The sequence below is a fragment of the Struthio camelus genome, chromosome 21 (genome assembly GCF_040807025.1).
Source record: "Struthio camelus isolate bStrCam1 chromosome 21, bStrCam1.hap1, whole genome shotgun sequence".
Classification (NCBI taxonomy): Eukaryota; Metazoa; Chordata; class Aves; order Struthioniformes; family Struthionidae; genus Struthio; species Struthio camelus.
The window spans coordinates 5,649,370-5,671,924 of NC_090962.1; the positions used below are offsets into that span (position 1 = coordinate 5,649,370).

The window sequence follows — 22,555 nt, forward strand, 5'->3', positions numbered from 1 at the left end:
AGCTCTTTAATATTTCTAGTATCCCTTTTTTCTTTTTCTTCTGCTCTTTCACTAAGGTCATTTGGGTAACTCCGCTCTCCGAGGTCTGCTAGCTGTGAGTTTGACTCTCAATGCTATCTTCACATCAGCCTATGTCTACCGGAACCTACGCTGATTTGTGCCAACACTCCCTTTCTTCCTGGTCCCACCTGCTTCTGAGAAGACTCTCTGAGAAGAAGAATTCAACCACAGCTTCATGTCTAATGGCTGTGCCACTGGTGCATGCTATTTTTTTTTTCCAACTACTGTATGCTCAACTGTTGCCACAAGGAACACGAGTAGCTGCTACCGTCACTTCCAGGTAGAACGTATCACAGGAGCATCCCTGGAGGTGACAGGCAGAACTCCCAGAGAGCCCCAGTTCAAAGCAAGAGGCCAGTCGAATGGCCCATGCGCTTTCTTTCAAGGGAACTGACCTGAGACATGAGCCTGAAAAGGTGTAAACTGCATTTTTAGAAACCTTCCCCTAGCTCTTCTTCCTGACATTTTAACCTCATGCTGACGGTGCTGATAAAATGAGGAGAATTATAACAAATGAGCTGGAGAAGAGGGATGGCTTAGTTGTTGGTGCTGGGCTTTGGCTAGGGTGACAGCTTTCCCAGCCTCTTAGCCCAATGGTTCCTCTTCTCTCTTCCCTTTGACACTCTCCTCTTCATTATCGGTGAACTTTTCTTTGGTTGCCTTAAGCTTGCCCAAGCGCATGGGTGACCTTGGCTGCTCTGTGATACTCTCGTGTCTTGCATGTCCACGTGCTTCCACCTGGGCTGTGCCCTAAGGCCATTCTCACCAGCTGCCATTCTGGTCTTGCTGGTTATCAGAAACTGCTCTCTGTGCATACCTCCAGCCGGAACGGTTGCCCTATGGATGCACAAACCTAAAGCAGATGTCCTTTTTGCGGTTTGCGTTAGAAAGATGAAGCCTGGGCCTTGCTTTGCCCGGGAGGCGTTAATCCTGTTTTAATGAGAAAGGATCCCCATGTGATTTGCACCATACTCCAAGGGCTTCAGCTCGCGACTCTGACTGCTGGGGTTTTCACTGAAGCAGGGAGTAGCGTCGCTTGTTCTTGCTGCAAATCGCACAGATCTGTTATATTGGAAAGCATGCGAGGAGCTGTCTGATTGTATGCATTTCTCCAGAAACCTGGCTCCTCAGTCTAATATTGGGATTTGCTAAATAACCATTAAAAATATTTCCTATTTAGTTAAATGCAGAGGTGCTCTCAGTTAGAGATGCCAGACCTGCTCCTGGACAATTCGGTCTTCTGGGTAGATAGCTCTTCTAACCCAAAGGAAGTAGCCCTGGATTTTCAAAAGCAGTTTATAGTTTGGGCACTTTTGCTTTTGGATGAGTCTTCGATGTTGCTTAGAAATCAGGTGCCATTTAGAGAGAGAGTATCACACTGAACACTCAAAATCATTTAGTGCATCTTAGAAAGTAAAATTTTTATCTTAATGTCCTGATTCCTACATCCTCAACGCAGAGAGGAGATTTACCAAGGTGCCAAGGATACCTGGTGAAAAGAGAGCCAGCTGATACTAGCTATGTATTTTCTGAAGCAGGATTGACTAAAAGGAGTTTTTTTGTTGTCTCTTCCTTTGGGCTTTTTTTTACCTCAAACGTCTTTTCTCTGTTCTCTCCCCTCATCCCAGTGTCCTGTCTTTGAAAAATTATAGCATTATCCTTGCTGTGTCCTTTCCTCCTTTTCAGCCCTGCTGCCGTTCCCTCTGTTGTACTCTTGTACGTGCACAGAAACACAACATCTCTCTGCTGGCGATAACTCTCTGTGAACCTGACGTTCACACGTCACGATGATGATCAACCCTCCTTTCACTTCATTTTTTTCTTGCATGTTTTTATTAAGTTCCTACCGCAGGCTTGCTTAGTACATCAAGTGAATGGCAGCCCAAATATTCTAATTGGCGTGCTGAATAGCAGAATAAGTAGAGCTTTACCGCTGGTGATTCAAGCTCTGAAAAATTACGTCTCCCCTTCTTTGTCTGTTGCATTGCTTCCTGCACTGTTTTAGCAGCCACTTCCAGCTCCCAGTCCTCGCTTATCAGTGAGGCCTTCTCCTTGCCTGCTCTGCTCCTTACATTCAGAGGACAGACCTCCAGCCACACGCACTGATAGGAGAGACTGTGGAGATGTGATTCCTGACTCTGCGTCTTTCTCTCAGCTTCTCTGGGGTGTTGGTAAGGGGCTGTGCAGTTGGCACCTCCTGTACAAAAGGTCTAGATTCAGGATAGAGACCCGCAGCAGGAACGGTTGGATGTGCTGCAGGTTGATGGTTAATTCTTTTGTAACTTGCATGAATTGTTTCTCATAGCTTAGCCTATTCCACAGCCTTGCTGTTATGAGATTTGTTGTCCCCTTTATAGACTCCTTCAGGCTGACTTGAGCATACGTATAGGCAAAATGCTAGCAGACTGACTTAAAAGCTCGCCCTAGAGTTGTGCTGTTTTGAGTTTAATGTTGTCCTGATACAATGTGTGACATCCCATTCATGGATCCTTGTCCTGGCTTCCAGCATACCCAGGGGCCTCCTATGCAGAGACAAGCCTGCCAGAGAATACAGTGGTTTTGCTTGTCTTTATTATGCCAACAGATGTGCACTGTGACTTCATGTATGCAAACTTTCCACTTTGACCTCCCAGTCTGCACTGAGTTCACTTACCATCGCACTTACCTGGGGCCCAGGTTGGTCTCTGCCTCTACCAGATTGCAATACAGAATTTCCTCCTCCTTTACAGCGACTAGGGAGCTGCAGCCTCTCCACCCACCTCTTCTTGCCTGTATTCCAACACAGAAACACTTTAACCTGTCACTGCGCTTCTGAATCCGCTCACTGAAACTGTTCTTGGATGGGCATTTGGTGACCTTGTCCAAAGCAATATTAAGACTTTGGATTATATTGCTGAAGAGGGAAGACAACCAACTTTTTCATTGTGGTGCTAGAACACTCTCCAGTGGTGCTTTCACGGGTGTGAAGCCTTTGCTTGGATTAGTACACGAGTACATGTGTGTATGTCTATGTGTGCGCGTGCGTGCATATGTATAAAAACGTTTGGAGGGTTTTTTCATTTTGAAAGAGCTGAGCCCATGTTTGTCTTTATATTGTTGGCCTTAATCTAGCTCCTAGGTACTGTGTCCATCTTGCTGCTGTTTCCTATATGAAGCTAGTTGGGAGGAAACAAAAGATTATCTGGTCCCCCAGTAAAAATCCTTGTGACTGGTGATGTAGGTCTTCATACAGTGTTGTTCAGGGGTGAAATTTTATTTTTCTAATATTTTTCCTACTGTAAAAACTTTTGGAGTGTACGGAACGGAAAAGGTCTTTACAAAACGATCTGCTTGCTAAAAAATTGAGCGCTACTTAATAATAGCCGCAATTATGGATGGAGTGGGACATAAATGAGCTCTATTTCCAGACCTTTTCCATTCCCCACCTTCCCTTGAAAATGCTCAATTACTTTTTCTTTGGATATGGGCTTGTTAGGCTTCTGAGACCTTGCAGAGGTCGTCTTCTGAGAGCTTGCTGTTCTGAACTAGGAAGAACTTGGATTCCAGAGTCTGGTTCCAGTTCCAACAGTCTGGGTAGCTTGGCAGATGATAAACATTGTACACAAATGTATTTGATGGGATAGAGAGAACTGGTTGAACAAGTTACTGAGTTCTGAAAGTCATGGTTACTTTTGGTAAAAGATCAAATATGAACTTGGTCATTGTTGCAATATGGGAAAAAAAAAAAAAAATCACTGCTGGCATGCCTGGGCCAGATTCACTGGAATTTAGCCTGTCTGCTCAAACAACAAATTTGGCCTGTGAATGTTTTATTCCCGCTCCCTCTTCCTGGGTGATGGGAACATCTGTAAAACACTGCTGAACTGGCTGGGTTCCTTTCAATGGGGCAGCTGGAATGAGGGCTTGTGTTGCCTCTAGATGCTGCTATGTTTCTTCTTCCAAGCACCATTCCTGGAAATAACTACGGTCTTAACCTCTCTCACAGACATTTGTAAGAAGGCTAGAAAGGGCCACTTTGGCCAATACAATGACATTTTGCATTTTTTTCCTCATATATGTTGCCTCCAGAAGTGATCATCACTGTGTCCTGTGGTGGGGTAAGGGACAGAGTACTTCTGGATGGAATGGGTATCTAGAGAGGAAGAGGAGGACAATTCTGAGAGTCCTAAACCTCATTTCCTGTGAAAGAAATATTGTACGTCATGTATGTATACTTGTTTGGCAAGCTCTAACACTGTACAGTTTAGTTACATTGTGCTCCAGGGAAGGAGAAACTGTTCCTCGGAGGTTTTTAGTTTATGCTTTGTGTTCAAAGAGGAATATTTTTCTTTAAAAAATAAAAACGGAAAAATTTTACATTTCACCCTCGTATGTTTTTATTTCTTGGGTACCTGAATATTTTAGGGGGAAGGGGAGGCAGTATTTGTGCTTGAGCATGTGTATGGTCAAATGAACTTTGATTTTTTCGTTCTTGTAAAGCTAGTGAGAGCTAAGAGGAAACACAAGGCCTTGTGAGCTTCCTCAAAACAAGGAGAAGCTTGTAACCATGAGTTGGAAATTGAAGTGGAAGGGGAAGTACAGTGGTTATGCTTTGAAGGCTTTTCCTTCCGTTAAAAGGAACATAATTTCCTGCCATTCATTAACGTTCTGGACTTCTCCCCAGATGCAGCTGCACCCCCCCTAGAGACCTGACTGTCTTGAACTTCTGGAGGATAGGGACTGTCCTTACGTACCTGGTTCCTTGGAGCCCTGGCCTCAGCTGACGACTATAAGGTGTCATGGCAACACCCTCCCAACACTTGGTTGGGATTTTCAGTACCTTTCAGTATGAGGCAGGCAGGGAAGTGGAGAGGTACTGAATGCAGATGCTTTGATCCTGATCCAGTCATCCTCCAAAAACGCATGTGTCCGCAAGAAGGCCGAAAGGATTACTCATGTGGGTAAGGACTGGGCACATGTAAGGGACTTCTGACTGAGCCCCAGAATTTGTCCCATGATGTGCACAGCTGAGTGTTGAGGTGGTCCAGTTATGCACGCACCTTATGATTTCTGTTCATTTGGCACTTACAGGATTGTCTTCCTCTGGGAGGTGGAGGCCGAGAGTCTTGTCAAGGTTTTGCCTTTATGTGTTATTTAACCGTCTTTAATTCATGTTTTCATTTTTTAATGTAAAGTAATGGTGTGGAAGAGCTGAGTGGCGTAAGCTTATAGACATGCTTTTTAGGGCTTGAACGGCTGCCCTTTTCCTCCATTTACACTTTTATGACTAATGTTTTGCTTCTCTAAAATATGTTTGTTCTAAGACCTGGCAATGTATTCTGTCCGTCTTTAAATACCTGGAAAAGTTCTGTTTATTGCTGTGCAGGAGAAAACGTACTTCTTAAGCACTCTTTTTCCTTTCTGCTTTCGGTGTTGGAGGCTTCTTTGGTTCTGCAATCTGTTTTTGTTGTCAAAGGTGGTGATGATCACTTTCTTTTCCATTACACAAGGCTAATAGAAAAGGAACTAAAATGTGGTCAGATGGGTGAGTCTTTCTGTGCCCCCTAAAAGAGCTTCCTTCTCCTGCTGTTGGCAGATGTGTCGTACCCAGTGGGGATATTTCATTCTGAGAAGTTTAGATATTTCCATCCAGTTCAGTGAGAGTTTTCTGTTCAAAAGACCTGTACAGTATTTTGAATTAAATGTGACACAGTAGCTTTGTTTGACCCACCACTATCAAGCAATTGCTGATATTTTTTGTCATCTAAGAAAAATAGACTGACATTCACTAATTCATTCCTTCTGTTTCTTAGCTCTGTACAACAGCTTTTGGAAGAGAGGAACCACTATCTTCTGGACTAGTGAGTCATGATTTTTTTTATTAATTAAGGGTGATCAAAGAAGCACTTTTAAAGGAGGACATGAGTTTTGATTACGTTAATGGCAAAGGTAGGTAATCTGTTGACATAATTAAGACAGCTGTAGATCTGGGATGAGGTGTGACTTGAAGCAGACAGAGTGATGTCTTGTAGATCTGAGAAGTGAAATGTGTATTTGGAAGTAGTCACCATCCCACTAATAATTCTTTACATAGAGATGTATTTGGAAGCAGTGCTTGCAGGTATGCGACTGTGATAAAAGCAAGATCGCTGCACACAGGGCTCTGCTCTTCTACCTTTCCCCTTTGGTACCTGCAAAGGTCTTTTAAGCTAATACTTCCCTTGCTGTCAAGATGTTGAGGTACCAGATGGGACAGTGCTGGTGGTGTGCGGTGCACAGATGCCGGAAGCATTTGAATCTGTAAATAGTAGGTGTGTGTGGGTGAACGCCGTATCTCCCTGATAGCGAGGCACGGTGAGATGCAATACATATGGCAGTGCTACCGCCAGCGCTGAGCTTTGCCAGGGCTATGCCCAGTGCAGCAGCCCTGGCCCGGGCTTTGCTGCCGGGCTGGGCCCGCTCCGCTCCCCGCGCTCCGACGGGAGCCCCGGGCGGGCCCGGCCAGGTGGCCCGGCGCCGGCTTTGACCCGCTCGTCTCTGTTTGGGTTTGAGAAACGAAAGCGACGTCGTGACCCGACCGTGACCCCAAACACCCCGGGGCCGGGAGAGGCGGGGAGAGGGCGTAGGGGTGCAGCCGCGGCACCGGGAGCGCACGGGCACCGTGGGAGCGCACCGTGGGAGCGCGCGGAGCCGGGACAGCACCGGGAGCGCGCGGGCACCGTGGGAGCGCGTGGAGCCGGGACAGCACCGGGAGCGCGCGGGCACCGTGGGAGCGCGCGGAGCCGGGACAGCACCGGGAGCGCGCGGGCACCGTGGGAGCGCGCGGAGCCGGGACAGCACCGGGAGCGCGCGGGCACCGTGGGAGCGCGTGGAGCCGGGACAGCACCGGGAGCGCGCGGGCACCGTGGGAGCGCGCGGAGCCGGGACAGCACCGGGAGCGCGCGGGCACCGTGGGAGCGCGCGGCGCCGGGAGCGCACCGTGGGAGCGCGCGGAGCCGGGACAGCACCGGGAGCGCGCGGGCACCGTGGGAGCGCGCGGAGCCGGGAGCGCACCGTGGGAGCGCACGGGCACCGTGGGAGCGCGCGGAGCCGGGAGCGCACCGTGGGAGCGCGCGGGCACCGTGGGAGCGCGCGGAGCCGGGAGCGCACCGTGGGAGCGCGCGGCGCCGGGAGCGCACCGTGGGAGCGCGCGGGCACCGTGGGAGCGCGCGGCGCCGGGACAGCACCGGGAGCGCGCGGGCACCGTGGGAGCGCGCGGCGCCGGGGCGGCAACATGGGGGAAGCGGACCCCGGCGAGCTGCCGGCGGGTGCGGGCGGAGCGGGACCAGGAGCGGGACCGGGTCCAGGGCCAGAGGCGGGGGCGGCGGAGACGCCGCCGAAGCCGCCCTACTCCTACGTGGCGCTGATCGCCATGGCCATCCGGGAGAGCCCGGAGCAGCGGCTGCCGCTGAGCGGCATCTACGCGTACATCGCGGGGCGCTTCCCCTACTACCGCGGCGGGCAGAAGGGCTGGCAGAACAGCGTCCGCCACAACCTCAGCCTCAACCCCTGCTTCCGCCGCCTGCCGCGCCGCCCCGGCCCCGCCGCCCCGCAGCGCGGCGCCGACTGGGCGCTGGACCCCGCTTTCCAGGACATGTTCCCGGGGGGCGACTACCGGCGGCGCCGCCGCCCGCCGAGCCGCCCGCCGCCGCCCGCCGAGCCGCCCGCCGCCGGCGGGCCCTGGTCCCCCCCCCCGCCGCCGCCGCCGCCGCCGCCCGGGTGCCCGCCCGGCCCCTGCGCCGGGCTGGTGCCGCAGCGCGGCTGCCCCTGCCCCGGGCTGCCCGGGCTGCCGTGCTGGGGCCCGGCCTGCCCGCCGCGGCCGTAGCGCTAGCGGCTCGGAGCCGGCCCATCCCCGTGCCGCCCGGGCTGCGCGCCCTGCGGGTGCGCCCGAGCCCGGGCGGCCTCGCTGCCAGGCGGTTCATCCCGGCCGCTTTTCGGTGAAAGCGACTTAAAAGCGCTCCGCTTTTGGAAAAACGCATCAGGAAGAACGCTGATGTGAAACGTGGCTGTTTGGTTCAAGTCTTTATCAGCCGCAGTGAGGAAGATGCGCTACCTTCTTTCGCTCATCTGTGTTGTGTGAAACGTGAATACGTTTCCCTACTGCTTTGTCAGTGCTGTTGTTGTTGGGTTTTTTTAATAATGATTTTGCTGTTTGAACCAGGCAAGCCTGAAGGTGGGCTGCAGAACTCGGGCAGGAGAAATTAAGGTTGTGTTTTAATAGTCTCAAGTCTGAAAGTACATGAGGAGTGAGGGTAATCCTTGTAAAAGTGGAACTTAGTTACATGCAGGGAAATTATTTTGTCAAGTGTCCTTAAGCTCATTTTGAGCTTTTCTTTCAAGCGTTATAGAAAAGCAGTATATATATTTTTCAGCTTTGTGGAAGAAGAAAGATCTTTGGAGTATGCGATCTTTGGAGTAAATACTAGGATCCTTACCGTTTTGTATTTAAAGAGAAGCTATTTGGGGTTTTACACAGAGTTATTTTATATTGTTCCTTGGTATATATGTTTATATATGCTCTTTTTCACTGTATTTCTCATAAATAGTGTTATAATCAATCCGTGAGGGTCTTTCCCCTTTGAATTTCAGAGGAGTAGTCTCTGCACTTTCCCCTCAAGATAAGTTCCGCGAGCAAAATATGTTTCTGCTGAGAATTATTGTTAAATTTGTTAAAGATGTGAAGAGTGCACATGCAGAGCAGCACTTTGTTGTCGGTTACGTTTTGTGACTTGTTTTAATAAACATTGCTTTATAAGAGTTTGTGGCTTCAGAAAGTTAATTGAACACTTGTTGGCTGGTCCTTAAAAGAAAGGTGCGACTTAAATCCAGTTTTATGGTTCTGTTATTTTATACTTTCTTATACTTAGGAAGCCATTCTGAATGTCTTCTTTAGGTTCTGTCAATATGATATGAACAAAGTCTTGGTAGATTGAGCTGGGGGAAGGTTAATCTTCCAGGATACACATCTATTAAAGATATGGTGGTTTTATGATTTTCAGGTTACTTTTCTTTTTGTCTTATTTTTTTCGTGGAGCTCCTAACAATGTTGTACCCCAAACCGCTTGCTGACTGTATTTGAAGTTTGTTTATAAAAGCAGTACAGTGTTCAAAGCAGAGTGCAAGTATAAGAGAACTGTTGCATTTTGAAGCTGGTAATCAGTCTGTACGTAGTTTAAGCGCATGCTTCCAGGGTTTTTATTTAAAGAGTGTGTGTGTTTCTGTTCTGCTTTGGAAAAGTATTAGAAGTCCCTGTTGTGATTTGGAGCATGTGTGAACAATAAATGTATGTGAAACTCCAGCTGTTGCATTTGGGTATTAAGTTTACCCTCTGCACCCTCATTAATGCCATTATGCGTAACAATTACAAAAATAGGGACAGAGTTTCTGAAAGTCTGGCTTTTCGAGTGCGTGCTTCTCAGAGACTGTTTAATCAGTCAAGCCCCATGCGCAGGCTATTGAATCTGATGTTGCAAGCTGATAGTTGTCTTTAGCTTAATGGGAGCTTGAGAAAGTAATACCTGTTTTCTGCTGAAGAACTCCCATCTTAGGCTAAAATAATGAATGAAAGTGTGCATATGAAGCACAAATGACTCTGTTTTCTTGGCTAGTCACTGTGGTTCAAATGGATTTGCCTTCAGAGTATGGTATAGCCATTGCTAATAAGATAAACCCAGTGCTGCTACTTCTGGTGTTTCTTCTTCCTATTCCCTTGTAGATAACGTATAAAGAGTGAAAATGCCTGTGCTCATGCATGAGCTAACTCTGCGCTCACGTGCAGTTTAACTGCGTGTGCATGCGCAAACCGATCGGGCGCTCATGCCTTCAAGTGCGGTTTAGCCAGTGTTAGTAATATAGACCCAGTCCCCGGTTGTTATCTTCTCCCTAGTCTATCCTATAAATAACTTGTAAAGCATGAAAATGCCTGCTGCTTTTTGTGTGTGTTTTCATACATGCATCTCCAGAGCTGGAAATAGAAAGGAAAAGGAGCCTTGGAGGAGCTTTTTTTTTTTTTTTTTTAGAAAATTAAGGCCAAAGTTGTGAAAGTTATGAGAGTAGAGCGTTAAAGCATATGAGCTATATAGTATATATGGTATATATTTTTTCACAATATGCTTAAAGAATATAGGGATATGTATAACTGTGTGGATGGGCGAAACAGAAATCTTTATAGAATTACAACACTAAAAGGACCCCACCTGCCTGGGGCTGGTGGGGGGCCAGGGCATGCACGGCTGCAGCTTGTCTGTGCTAACGAAGCCCAGGAGCTTCTCTGCAGGCATCCCGGACTGCCCCAGGGTGGCTGAGGAGCTCTCCCTGCACCCAGGACCTGTGCTTGCCTGGGTCTGCTGGGCCCTGGCCTTGGCCGAGTGGTGAACAAATGCTTTGTGCAGGGGGTTTACTTCCACGTGGAAACCGGAGCAATACCAGGGGCTGCTTGTGGGGCAAGGCCAGCTGTGACCCTGCTAGTTGTGTGATAGGGGCAGCTGGGTGAATCAGGGTAAGTGATGGTGGTTTCTTATTTCCCTAAAGGCCTATTTTCTTGTTGTTCATACCCTTTTTCTGGGCCGTATGAGGGGAGGTTTATGCCTTCCCTGTTGTGGGTGCTGTTGGTAGGTGTATCTACACCTACCAAATGCATAGGTAAGGCTGTTCTTATGTTTCTTTTGCATAAAGCTCGCTCCTGTCCCCGTTATTCTTCTTGAAATAAAAAATAACAAGCGCACAAAATGGGTATTGTGGGCCAGAGGAAACTGGCCATCTGGCTTTCTGAGAAGCTGCGCGCCCAAGGTTCACAAAGGGCTCGCAGCATTTGGCTTTGCGTGCTGTTTTTTAGTATTCAGCAGCTGACTATCCTGGAGTTTCTCAAATCAAGCACGCAAGCTCAAGGCATACGTGTCTGCTGTGCAAATATCGCTCTTGGTGTCAGAGCCGCGCTGCTTGAACAAGCTGCCTGCTGCTCTCGTTTCTGCTAACCGGCCGTCAGCAGAGGGAGACCGGGTAATTTCATAACGTGCTAGTACATGCCTTAGCTTTGGAGGCGGAAAGCGTCAACGAGTGATGCGCCCCTCTTAAAGACAGCAGATCAGACTTCTCCCCCTGATGTCCAAGGGCGCTGGAATCGCTCAGCTGTCTTGTAAATCAGGCCAGAAACCTTACGCCTGTGTTCCCGTGGTGAATCCTGGGTGTGACACAGGAGAAGTGTAGTCTGGCAGTTGGATGGTGCAGCTATTGTTGCTGCAAACAATATAACCTTGTGCGCTTGTTCCAGTATCCACTTCCCCTGCTTTGTGTGGGCGTATGCGTGAGACGGAGGGTGTCTTTCTACGTGACCCTGGGAGTGCTGATGGCGCGTGCTGCCAACTATTTTGCAGTTAATACCATTTTGATTGTGATGCCAAATCAAACAAGGGCAAAATCTGTTGGCCAAAATACAAATACATGTTTTTAAACCCTTCTGGGGATAAGGGGACGTGCTGTCTGTGGCCTTTGGGTGGTGCTGCGTCCGATTGGGACGGTTGTCGCATCCATGGCGGCTTGCACGTAGGTATAAATGATGGAAATAAATAGTACATTTTATTTAAAATTTGTAGCGTGTTCCAGACAAGGAAATGAAAATGTTGCTGTGGGGGTGGCTGTGCTGTGACGTAGCCCCAGAGGGCTGGACGCTCGCTGGTGTATTGTCGCTGGCTGCTACAACCGATGGACAGCCCGCAGTTGTGGCACGGAGGAGCGCTTTACTTGTTCTCGCTTAATTTGTTCAGATGTGAAATAAAGGAAAGAGATAAGGATAGTTTAGTCTGCAAATGAATCGAAGTATTTGAATAAAGTAGTAGCTCTACAGAGGGAGCTACTTGTTGCCAGTTCCTACGTATAACATATGTTGTGGTAGCAGCTATAGGCTTCAGTCCTGTCCCAGGACCCAGCTGAAATAGTGCTGCACAAAAAACAGAACAAAAAGTGGAAATTGTTAGCTGTGTCTGGTCCCAGGTTTTCAGAACTCCATTAGTGAGCTTTGGTCCTGGATACCTGCTACTCTAAAGGTTTTTGAATATCAAGGATTTAGAAGGGTTTCGGTTTGGACTTCTACAGTCACGCTGAAAAATATGGGAACAGCTGATTTATTGTAAACCGTCTGCCTTTGCTGATTCAGAAGCAGGAAGTACTGGTGTATGCCTGAAAGCGCTCAAAGACTTGCTGATATGACATCTCTGTGTGTGATTCTTTGGCTAAATGAATGATTCAAACAAAAACATTGGCTTTTAAAGGGCTTGGGTTATTTTAAGTCTTCCGGGTTTCTGGGCAACAGTTCTAGCTTTCAGCTTTCTGGATGTGTTTAATTATAATGCTTCTGCTCATCGTGGAATACTTAAAATGTCAAATTATACCTGTTAATTTTCCTTGCGGGATTTTTATTTAGGTTCGGCTCTTGACTTTTGTTTTCAGCTCTTAAAATGTGAAAAGGAATGATTTAAAAGATTGAGCATGCATGGACGAGTAAAGATCTTTGTCTTCTCCTTGCAGTGGGTTCTTGTGTCGTGCTGGTCCTTTATTGCTTTTAGCAGCCTGCCTAAATTGGTAAAAATAATGTATTTGCCAGTACTTTGCTTCCACAGCGTTTCCATTTGTGATTGCCACTAGATGGTGCATTTGTACCAGAATATCAAGGTAAAGGGTTGTTACTAATGAGGCTGAAATTGTCCTCTCGTGCAAAACCTCAGTTTCTCTGTCCCTTCTGGAAAATGAGACAATAAGTGCACACAGGAGCAATAACAAAGAGCGTGAGAGTCCGCAAGTGGAGATGGGAAGATGAGTTCAACGTTGCTTGCAACCGCAGTAGTTTCTCCTGCTTGGCCCCTTCCAGGGAGCATCCCCCGTTGTGTTTGGCTCCATTAATTTTTAAGGTCGTGGGGCCTACGAAGAGGTCCAAAGAGATGTAGGTGGAATTCATTGCATTCCTTGTAAGAACAGCATTGAACGTACATGGCTAACGCATCCAGGTATTTGGATTACAGACCACGCTCTAAGGGGCTTTGTGCTTTTCCCCCTCTTGCGCTCTGTATTTTACCTGCCTTGTTTCATCTTTTATCTGCACTTGCCCAAAAAAAGCCACAGCCCCATTAGCAAATAGTTAGGTCTCTTGTACGTGATGTGGTTGCCACAGAGAGTTGGTTTTAATCATCTCTTCTAGCTGGCTCCCTTCTCCAGGGGTTCCTTCCATTGCCAGCAGAGAACGATGGTCTCTTTCAAAGAGTGATTCAGAGTGTTTAGGCGAAGGCCCTGCTCTGAGTCACTCTTTGTAGGACCATCTCTCCGCATCAATTATTTTAAAAGACAAAACAGAAAAACAAGAGCCTAGGAAGACTGGCTGGCTAACTCTGCCAGTCACCTGAGGTGCTGGGAATCCCCCTCGGTCTCATGCAGGCACTCTCACACACCCCCTCTTACTTCTGTGGCTGGAATAGAAAACTGCAGTGCTGGCTGCATTTAAGCCAGGGAGGTTGTTCTTGGTTTGCATGGCTTTTCTGGCAGTTCAGAAGTGCTGGGCCCTTTCCTGGGTTTTACATCCCTCCAACAGCAGAGGCTCTTATTGGTAAGTCTTTTCCTCTTGGGTTTGTGACTCTGTTTAAAAAAAAAAAAAAAATTGATCTCTGTTTATTTTTCTTCAAGTTATAGCCCTCAGTCAGCATTGTTACATGTTATATAAATAAGCCATAGCATAGCGTATCCCTCTGGAAGCCACGTGGAGACTTTGAAAACAGCTAAGGAACTACTACATTCCCCTTTCCCACTAGTAGATACCAGCCTGTTTAATTCTTTTCCGTTGTGCTGTCTTGCATCTGTCTCCACTCCTTCCCCTTTTTGGTTTTAGCAATTGAAATAATGGTGTTATGTGTTTCTTCCTTTCCATTGTTAATAACAATTAAATTCACTGCTGCACAGTGCTGAACTAGTACAGCTGCAAGAGACTTTTGGTTGTCAAAATCCAAGCTAGAGACAGTGTGGAGAGATACCGTACTGATATCTTAACGTGTTACGGCCTATAACTGATCCGGAGCTGGCAGCTAGTCGCTTTGGGATGTGCCGGGTCCCTTTTTAGCTTCATGTTATGAACTGCTACCCACTATGGATCATACTGTGCGTGCTGATCCCACCCTCGTCCACACTAAAATTTGAGCGTTTGTCTCCAGAAGCACTAGGCAAGCTGGGTTTTGTGTACGTGCTTGTGTTTTTTCCCTTGCTTTCAACGTCGCTAGGATTCCTGTGACGTTGTTTCTTTTCCGCTTGTTTTATCCAGTTAATTGATTGACGTAAAAATAGGAATGGTTGCTCGTAGAGATAAAGTTGGAAGTGCTTTATATGAGACGGGAGCTGTAGTATTTGCTTGTTGGACAGGAGTTTGTTTGTCCTTTTTGTCCCCTGCTGCGGTGGTTTTTGCCCCTAACTGTTGTTTCCTCATCCCCACCCTTTTAATCTCTTGGCCTCGTGTACGAGACTGCAAAGATAAGGGTGTGAGCAATGAAGATTTCTGCAAAGTAGGAACCTTCCTCTCGGAAGCTGCTGAGGGAGTGCTGGAAGAACTGTGACTGCGAAGAGCCACAGACAAGTTGATCCACCTTCCCTCTTCAGCAGATAGATGCGACTTGGACTCATTATTCCTTAAACAATCAGGTTATACGGGCATAAAAATGATGCTAAGAGATGTTCAGACAGCAGATCATAGAATAAAGCTCAAGTAGTTAGTGGAAGGCTCCTCAGCCGATGCGTGAAGCTGCAAATCTGAAATCTTGGGGATAAAGTTTTCCTTGGGGGTAGTTTTCCTTGAAGCTTAGAGCTTAAAACGCCTGAGGAGGAGCGCCTGTTTTGGCCCCTTCCTTTTGCTCTGTAGCCGTGGGACTTGGAGTGAGAGTGAGTCTTGCGTTACCTCCCAAAGCCAGTCTAGCTTTAGGACTTCACCTGCGCACCGGGGATCAAGAGCACCCTGTCTCAGCCACGGAGAGACCAGTGCTTTAAAAAGCAAACTCATAGCTGTGAGTGGCCTCCTGCGGAAGCTGTGCTGGGGACGAATGGCCAACAGCTGAGTACCCACTGCCTTCAGAAATCCCTGCTAGGCCTCCAAGGGTTGCAGTAACGTTTGTTGGACTTCTTGGACCTAGTGCGCTCCAAGCGGTGGCTGGCAGTGGACAGGCCAGCTGCCTCAGCAAGGAGTAGGTAACGCAGGAGGGGATAAGGGGAGCCGAGGAACAGCTCCAGTTCCCAGCGAGAGCAAGAACAGCGAGGGAGCTCTGGGAGGGGGGCGCACGGGAAATGCTGCTTTTGGGCTTTGTCCAGAGGGGGGTACAGCTACTGTCCTCTAAATTTAGAGGAGAGCGCGGAAACCCGAGCTCTCTGCGCTCAGGCCTGCCTGTCCTGCCGCGCTATAGCGGACAGCATGTGCTGGGACTCGTGCCGATAGCAAAGCGCAGCAGAGAAACGAGGAACCTCCGATATACCACAACGTGTGGGTTTATTCTGGCTCCCTTGGTCTCAGCTACGCTCTCACCTTCCCCCCGCAAGACCAGCAGAGTCTAGTGAGAAGCGTTTCCCTTCGTGCTGCTGGATTTCCCCTTCCTCAGTGGCCGTGCAACTCCGTAACCAGTTTCCCATCAAGAGCGAGTGCGGCGTTTCTCACCAAGAACGTGGCCTGTGGTGAGGGGGTGGGAAGGGAAGAGGGGGTGGGGTGCGTTTGGGGGGAACTGGTGTGCTGCAGTTTCATGCCTTAATCTGTATTCTCTCTCTTCTCTGCATGGCTTCCTGTTTTTTCACACCACTGCTCTTTGAAACAACAAGCTGCAAGCAGCAAGGAGGACAGGGGGTGGAGGTTAGTAGGCTGGGAGAAGCCTCTGGCCACGCTTGCAGAAGGCCTGGGTGCTGGATCTGGAAAAGGCACTACGTGCTTATGCGTTTCTCTGGGTGAGATCTTGCTGCTGGGTACCACAGAAACGTCTCTGTGAGGAGGTGGTGCTGTGGTATGCACGTGTTCCTCAGAAATGCGTTGCCCGGCATGCATGCTCGCAGCAGGACTCTCTATTAATTTTCCCCTTTGGCATTATTGCAGTTGGCTTCCTGAGATGCTCTTGAATGGGCAAAACTGGAATTTGCCCTATACGTGAGCCTTTTGCGATAATCAGTCGGATGTAGTCAGTGTCAGAATGATGTTGAAGGATGAACTGGCAGCAGTGATTCCTTCAGCGCTTAGGATTTTCTGCCTAAGCAATCTTGGATTGAGTGTTTTTTTAGGTTGTGAGATGAGCGAGCTCCTAGGTTGAAGTGGAGCAGTTATGGATTGCCCCACCTTACCATGGCCCTGGGCTGCTGATAGCTTGCACAAAGGCTGGACAAAGATGAACTGCTCAGAGAAGTGATTCCCAAACTGAGAGCCAGACAGCAGTTGCTAATGGCTTGCAGAGAACTCAAGTTTCTCATGAGCCCTGACTCTTCCTGGTTTTCAGATGCCTGGGAGCATTCATAGAAAACCAAGTTGCATTAGGAACTCTTCTGTCAATGTAATTCCTGTGCTTCTTGCTGCATTTTCTCCCCTCCCTTAGGAGAGGTGGAAATTGGTCTGTTGGATTGTCAGCAAAGACAAAAGTGAAGAAAGCCATTTCTAGGATACGGTCTAGAGGAAGGAACTGAACCATGAAGTGTCCTGCCCCAGCTGAGCCTGTAGCAGAGTCCTCTCCCAAACAGGACTTGTTACCAACATTGTTTGCAAACGTTTTTCCAGCCTCCCGCAGATTTAACATGAGTGAGTCTCTAGTCACCGTAGTTACATCCGTGATAGTATTCCTCTTTGTAGGATGGAGGGAGCTGTTCCACCAAGCAAGACCAGAGTTGTGTTCCCTTTAGTATCTGATCTGTGTTCGTGCTCAATGCCGTGCGCTTTAGAGAAAGGCATAAGGAGTCCTCTGATAGCTTTGGTCAGTACGATCGCTGGAGAGCGGAAGATTGTTTTTCATCTGAAATCATTGCTGTGTTGCTGCTTTGTCTCCCACTGAGTCAGAAGATAAATTTTGTAGAGGCAGAATTTTTTTTGAGGGACGGTGCTAGATGCCTGCAGGTAACTTTGCTTCAAGGCACAATGCAAATGGATATTTCGGAGATGCTATTTTTATCTGTGACATCACACCCTTGGTTTGCTACATGTTGCTAAGTGCCCTTGACTTCAAAAGCAGCTCCTCTGGATGACAGTTGCACAGTCCAGAGAAAGGTAAATAGAGGATTAAGTCGCAAAAGCTTGTTCTGGCAATGATTCCTCTCCACAGGAGGCGGACAGGCAGCCAACTGAGCACAGCTGCTGGTGGCGTTCCTTGCTTGCCAGACAGTGCTGTACGAAGGAGATGAAAAATGGGAAAAATTGCATCAGTTATTGAGCTTTGTAAAAATGATTAGCAAGGAAACAGCAAGCAAATGGGCAGAGAGGGAAGAAAAACAGCTGCCAAAGCACTGGAAGATAGGACTCGACTTGAGATAGAAAAGGAAGCAAAATGGGTAAGATGCCTCTTTAATCAACTGCTAGGGAGAGAGATGAAAAATTAATGCTTGAGCTTTGTGTGCGTGTCAGAGCAGGGTAAAGTGCAAAGGGACATGTCCTTGTTTAAGTTGTCCATTCTCAGCTTCCACCAAAGGCTTCTGCAGATAAAATGCCATTTTCATGGTTTGTTTGTCCACAAATGTTACCGTTGTGGGGAGAGGCAAGAACAGCTTGTGCAAATGTTTGCCAAGAAGGAGGAGGGTTGCCTGGCTTTTCCCATCCTAATTGGGCTATAAAGGAGCTGGCCAGAATGCTGGTCACTCTGGGTTTCCAAATGACAGGAACAGGTTTCCATTAGGATTTAATTTTCTCCCTTTTACACTTCCCTCCAGAGCCACCAGCCAGCATACGAACAATTTTTGCACTGTAATGCTGTGGTCTCTGATCTGTGGGCAGAGCTGTCTGCTGCGATACAGGAATAGTTAATAAGATTTAACAGTGAGCCTCTGCTGCACGTTGAATGTAACCTTGTTGTCGCCAGTGATTTCACAGTGATGCCCATTCATGTTTTTCGGTCTTCCAGATTAATTTCCAGAGTCGTTATCTTCCCGGACCAGCAGTCTCCCATGCATTTCTGTCCGGAGCAGCGGGTTCTCTCTCATCCTCCTGGAGAGCTGCCTCTGACTGCTCTCTCACCTGGCTCTATGCAGTCTCTTCCAGAGATCTTTTTCCATATTACCTGAACGGATTTTTTTTTTCCTCCCTGTAAATTCTGTGTAACGCACGCAGACAGCATAAAAACTATGTCTCTTGAACATTAAAGGAAACAACCTGTCAGGTGGCAATTTTCCCATTCCTCCCAGCAGAACGTTATCCTTCATGTGGGATAACCAGCTAGAAAGGCTGGGAAAGCGCTGCAGGGTGAAGCTCCCTTGCAGCCTGATGTCTGGCCAGGGTATGACTTCTAAGCGTTTGCAATCTGGAGAATTGCTGATGTGCCCCTTCCTTTCAGAGAGTGTCAGTTACACAAATGTAGTAGAGAGTGATTCAGTCACACCTGATAAGATCCAACAGATAGCTTCATTGAAGTAAATAAACAAGTATCAGCATAAATTTAATGGCTGTCTTTACTAGAGCGCTGCTGCCTCTCTGTAATGGGTCGTTTCAGGGAAACTTCTGGGGAATTTTCACACGTGCAATCAGGGCTGCTGACTCCTCACCCGGAACAGAGAAAAACATCATGTTCAGAATCAGTTCTGATGCAATTTTTTTTTTTCTTTTTCATGGCCTCTTTATTTTTCTGAGGCACGAGAGGAAGCAGGGCAGCTGGTTTTAGTTTTCTGCTGTAAGACTGATCCAAAAGGAGTAAATGGGGATTTCTGCTGGACAATTCCTGCTCAGCATCTTCTCCTGATGCTGCCAGCATGGAAGAAGAGCGCTTTCCCCTGCACCAGGACACTGGGAGCACAATCTACTGGGCTCTGCTCAGTCTTCACTGATTCACGTGTGGGCAGCGCTGCCAGGATGTGTGTTCTTCCACACCAGTATGTAGCTACGAGGGGTCTAAAGTACAGCCAAGGTGGTAACAGCAACCATCTGCTGGTGAGCTGGGGACATTGACTAACAAGAAGATGACAAAAAACTCATCAAGCTTTGATTATCTCCCGGGTGCCTCTTTTGTTATCTCCGAAGTGCCTGAAGGAGAAGACTGCTCTGTGAGGTGTCTTGTGCGTGCAAGTTTGTCAGCTGTCCTCAACTTTACTTTTTGGTAACATAGCAGGATTTCACATGCGGTGCTTTGTCATTTGTTAACTGAGCAGACTTTTGACTGCCTTTCCTCCTTTGGTCAGCCAGACCCCTCAAGAGAGGCTCAGGAAGAGGAGTAGGGAGAAACGCTGTGACGCTCTGGATTGAGCGAGCTCCCAGCGCCGAGTAATCGGTCGTCGCCGAACACGGTGGTGGCATCCGTTATCAAAGATGAGGGAAGGCCGAGGTTCAGCAAAGAGGGGAGCCACGGAGGGCTGGACCTCAGCCGTTCTAGGCAGCGTGATCAAGCGCACGTACTTGTGCGTTTCGCCTCTTGCAAAACATGCTGCAAATCTTTCCAGGCCTTTGCTGGTACTGATTTAGCAGCCAGTGAAAGAAAGGTCAGGTTCGGGGTCTCTTGGGTATATTTGTTTTTTTTGTTGTTGTTTGCTGATCTTCTGAGGGAACTACTCCTATCTTAAAGTTGACTATGTGGATGTTTATGTAGCCAATGGGAAAAGACTGCCTAATGTTTTAAGCACAGGGACAGAAAGTAGCGCTAGTCTCCGTTCCCCGTGCTGCTGGGTATGACCCCCTAACGCAGGGGATCGCAAGGGGAGTGCATGGGAATAAGCAGCAACAATCAATAAAGCACTGAAGGAAGAGAAGACTGGTAAATAACTAATGTGCATGGAGGAATAGTCAAGGCATGACCTGTTAGCACGAGTGGTCTGTAAGTGAGTATTAGGGCTAGAGCTGCAACGGTATGACACTAAAAGCCCATATGGCATCATCAGGAGCTTTCCGTTGTGAGAGGGCATTCATCTGGCTCCAGGGTGGGAGCCAGTAAAAGAGAGAAGTGTGACAGGCTGGGAAATGGCACAGAAAGAGAAAAGCTGCTGTAAAAAGAGAAGTCTGAGGAGGAGGAAGGATGTATTTTTAGAGTCAAAGGGCTTGTGCGTTTCTTTCCTTTTGCCACAAAAGGAATCACGTGTGTAGTAGTTAGATATATTTTTGTTGGGGGCTTTTGCAGACGGGGGGCGGGGGGATGGGATGTCTCTAAATGCCCCTTTTCTTTGCAAACTTCTGTTTAGAGTTGAGCGAGCGTCTGGGTTCCTCGGAGTGTCCCAAAGGAGCCGGACGGACGAGCAAGCGGGTGGGTGGGTGGTCACTGCACGGGCAGGCAGGAAACGCTCCCGTTTAGGGGCCCCTCAGGGTGTTGTGCCATTGGTCAACAGGAGGCTCGCAAATATTTTGGGGGTCTGATTGATGAGCTACTCATCCAGCAAGCAGAAAACTTTGACCGGCGGCTTTGTCAGTCGCGTTTTGTTTTCATCCTGCTTCACCAGCCTGCGGTGCCCGAGACGGTCTCTGATAAAGTCTGCAGCGTTGCAGACCATGGTCATCTGCGCTGCAGGGGCTACACTGGGATTGCCTAGCTAGCAAAGCATGGCAGTCTTCACGCTTTGTGCGGTTCAACGCTCGTAAGCTCTTTAGTCTGAATTGAAGCTAGTGCTCCCCAGCACGACATCTACCTCTAGACCTGGCATCTCTGACCCTTCAGCGAAGCAAACGGAGATCCCCACTGATCCCCGGAGTAAGAGAGCTGCTCTCTGGCTGAGAAGGTAACAGGCTGAAGTGGGATGGTGAAGAAAGACTCTCTCTGACACAAAAATAAATGGAGTAGTTCCCTTTTCTGGTGCCGTGTTCCTTGTTGCTAACTCTTTCAAAACTTTTCTTTCTAGAAGTGCGGTGTTATCCTCAAGGCATCAGAAATGAGCTACACCGCCTATTGCAATACTTAACCCTCTAGCAAATGGCTGTATTTTGGTCTAGGTCAGCAAATGGCTTCCACGTATTTTGATATCTTCATTGGGAACCCCAGATTGTTTCATTCTCCAAGTCACGCAAAGTAATGTGACTTGGCGGTGTGCTTGCTAATGTTACCATGCTGCACATCCTATGTATGTATCTGAAGCTGGTGCTCATGAAAAGAGGCCGCACAGATTTTTTTTTTTTTCCCACTAAATTCCCAAGTGTGACTCTGCAAGTCTCGCCTAAACGGCTTGCCAAAGTTGTGCATGAACTCAGTGGCACAGTCCACCTCCTTTCCACAGTGGTGTGCCCCAGTTTGCTCTACTCGGCGGCCCAGCGTAACGCCTCACGCTGCCTGGGACCTCTGCTAACTATGTATGCCTGGTACTGTCCGTTCCTTACCCATACAATTTTTCCATATTATCCAGGAGACTTTTCCCTGTATCTCTTTACCTATGGCTTCTAGAAAAAGAGCAAACTGAAAATCTGGCTCCTGACTGTAGCTAATTTACACCAGGCCCTTGAAACGCTGCCCAGAAAGTGCATAGGAGGAGGGGAACGAGAGGCTGCGTTTTTTTCCTGTGGCAGGTAACAAGGAAATAAAATAGGAAATGCTGCTCAGTGTTGTCATCTTGCTGAGCCCTTAGTACAGAGACTGCTGGTGCTTCATTGCTGTTTCCATTTGGTGCTTTGTTTCTCTTTGGTGTCAGGCTAAAGCTGGACTTGAGGCCTTCATGATGCTGCGGATTAGGTTTACAGCGAGATGGGTTAGAAAAGGAACTTCCAGGCAGTCTAGATAAGACCAAAATTTTATCTTGATGGTTTTTTCTGTTTAAAGTAGATGGTGGGGGGAGAGTTGGTGTGTTCTTGCCATACTAGTACAAAAGCTGGCTATTGAGGAACTAGTGGAAATAAAGTTGTGTTAAATTCAGTCTCGGTTACAATTTTCCAATCAAGTGACGAAGCAGATGGATACGCAAAGGTGTATGAGCTGGGGCGATTTGTGTTATGTTACCGTCCTGTTAAATGGAAATATCACTTAGGTGAAGACCTGTTACTCAGAACTGCACAACGTACAAATATGAAGACAGTTTACAGTCCTTACCAGAAGAATTTATAGTCTAAGATGCAGTCCACACATAGAAACTACCGTCATTCAGTTGATTCAATAATTGATTTACTTCCTTGAATTAGGTCTTGACAAACAATCAGTGTGATCTTCCTGGAAACTTGGATGAAAAAGGTGGGGGTTTTTGTTTGTTTGTTTTGTTTTTGAAACTGTTTCACTTTCTCATGGGTGTTGAGGGAAGATGAGCTACCAGGGGTGACTAGAGGAAGAGAGCATAGCACTTTGGATTTGGAAGGCAGTCCTTGGGATGAGGAGCTGGATAGCGTGCGTTGAGA

General features: G+C 47.9%; 3 protein-coding genes across 7 annotated transcripts in view; all 3 read left to right on the plus strand.

Moving 5' to 3' along the window:
* The window catches only part of TMEM201 (transmembrane protein 201), a 31,103-nt gene extending 26,680 nt beyond the window's left edge, over nucleotides 1-4,423 (plus strand). For 3 of the 4 annotated variants that reach the window (XM_068915737.1, XM_068915738.1, XM_068915740.1), the window contains one exon: nucleotides 57-4,423. In XM_068915737.1, the coding sequence (XP_068771838.1) occupies nucleotides 57-92 (36 nt within the window). In that variant the 3' untranslated portion in view covers nucleotides 93-4,423. Of the gene's footprint in view, nucleotides 1-19 lie in introns of all 4 variants that reach the window. The other variant, XM_068915739.1, reaches the window with a different exon arrangement.
* A 2,856-nt stretch (nucleotides 4,424-7,279) lies between these two features.
* LOC138061862 (forkhead box protein E3-like) lies at nucleotides 7,280-7,903 on the plus strand. The gene has a single exon (XM_068916353.1). The coding sequence runs from the start codon at nucleotides 7,313-7,315 to the stop codon at nucleotides 7,901-7,903; it is 591 nt and encodes a 196-aa protein (XP_068772454.1). The 5' UTR covers nucleotides 7,280-7,312.
* Nucleotides 7,904-13,529: 5,626 nt separating this feature from the next.
* The window catches only part of PIK3CD (phosphatidylinositol-4,5-bisphosphate 3-kinase catalytic subunit delta), a 51,570-nt gene continuing 42,544 nt past the window's right edge, over nucleotides 13,530-22,555 (plus strand). The window contains exon 1 of one of the 2 annotated variants that reach the window (XM_068916074.1): nucleotides 13,530-13,669. The gene's annotated coding sequence lies outside the window, so the exon portion shown is untranslated. The remainder of the gene's footprint in view (nucleotides 13,670-22,555) is intronic. The other variant, XM_068916078.1, reaches the window with a different exon arrangement.

Bases quoted from the DNA above. Each gene is read 5' to 3' on its own strand.
- LOC138061862 (XM_068916353.1), top strand. From the start codon at position 7,313: ATGGGGGAAGCGGACCCCGGCGAGCTGCCGGCGGGTGCGGGCGGAGCG.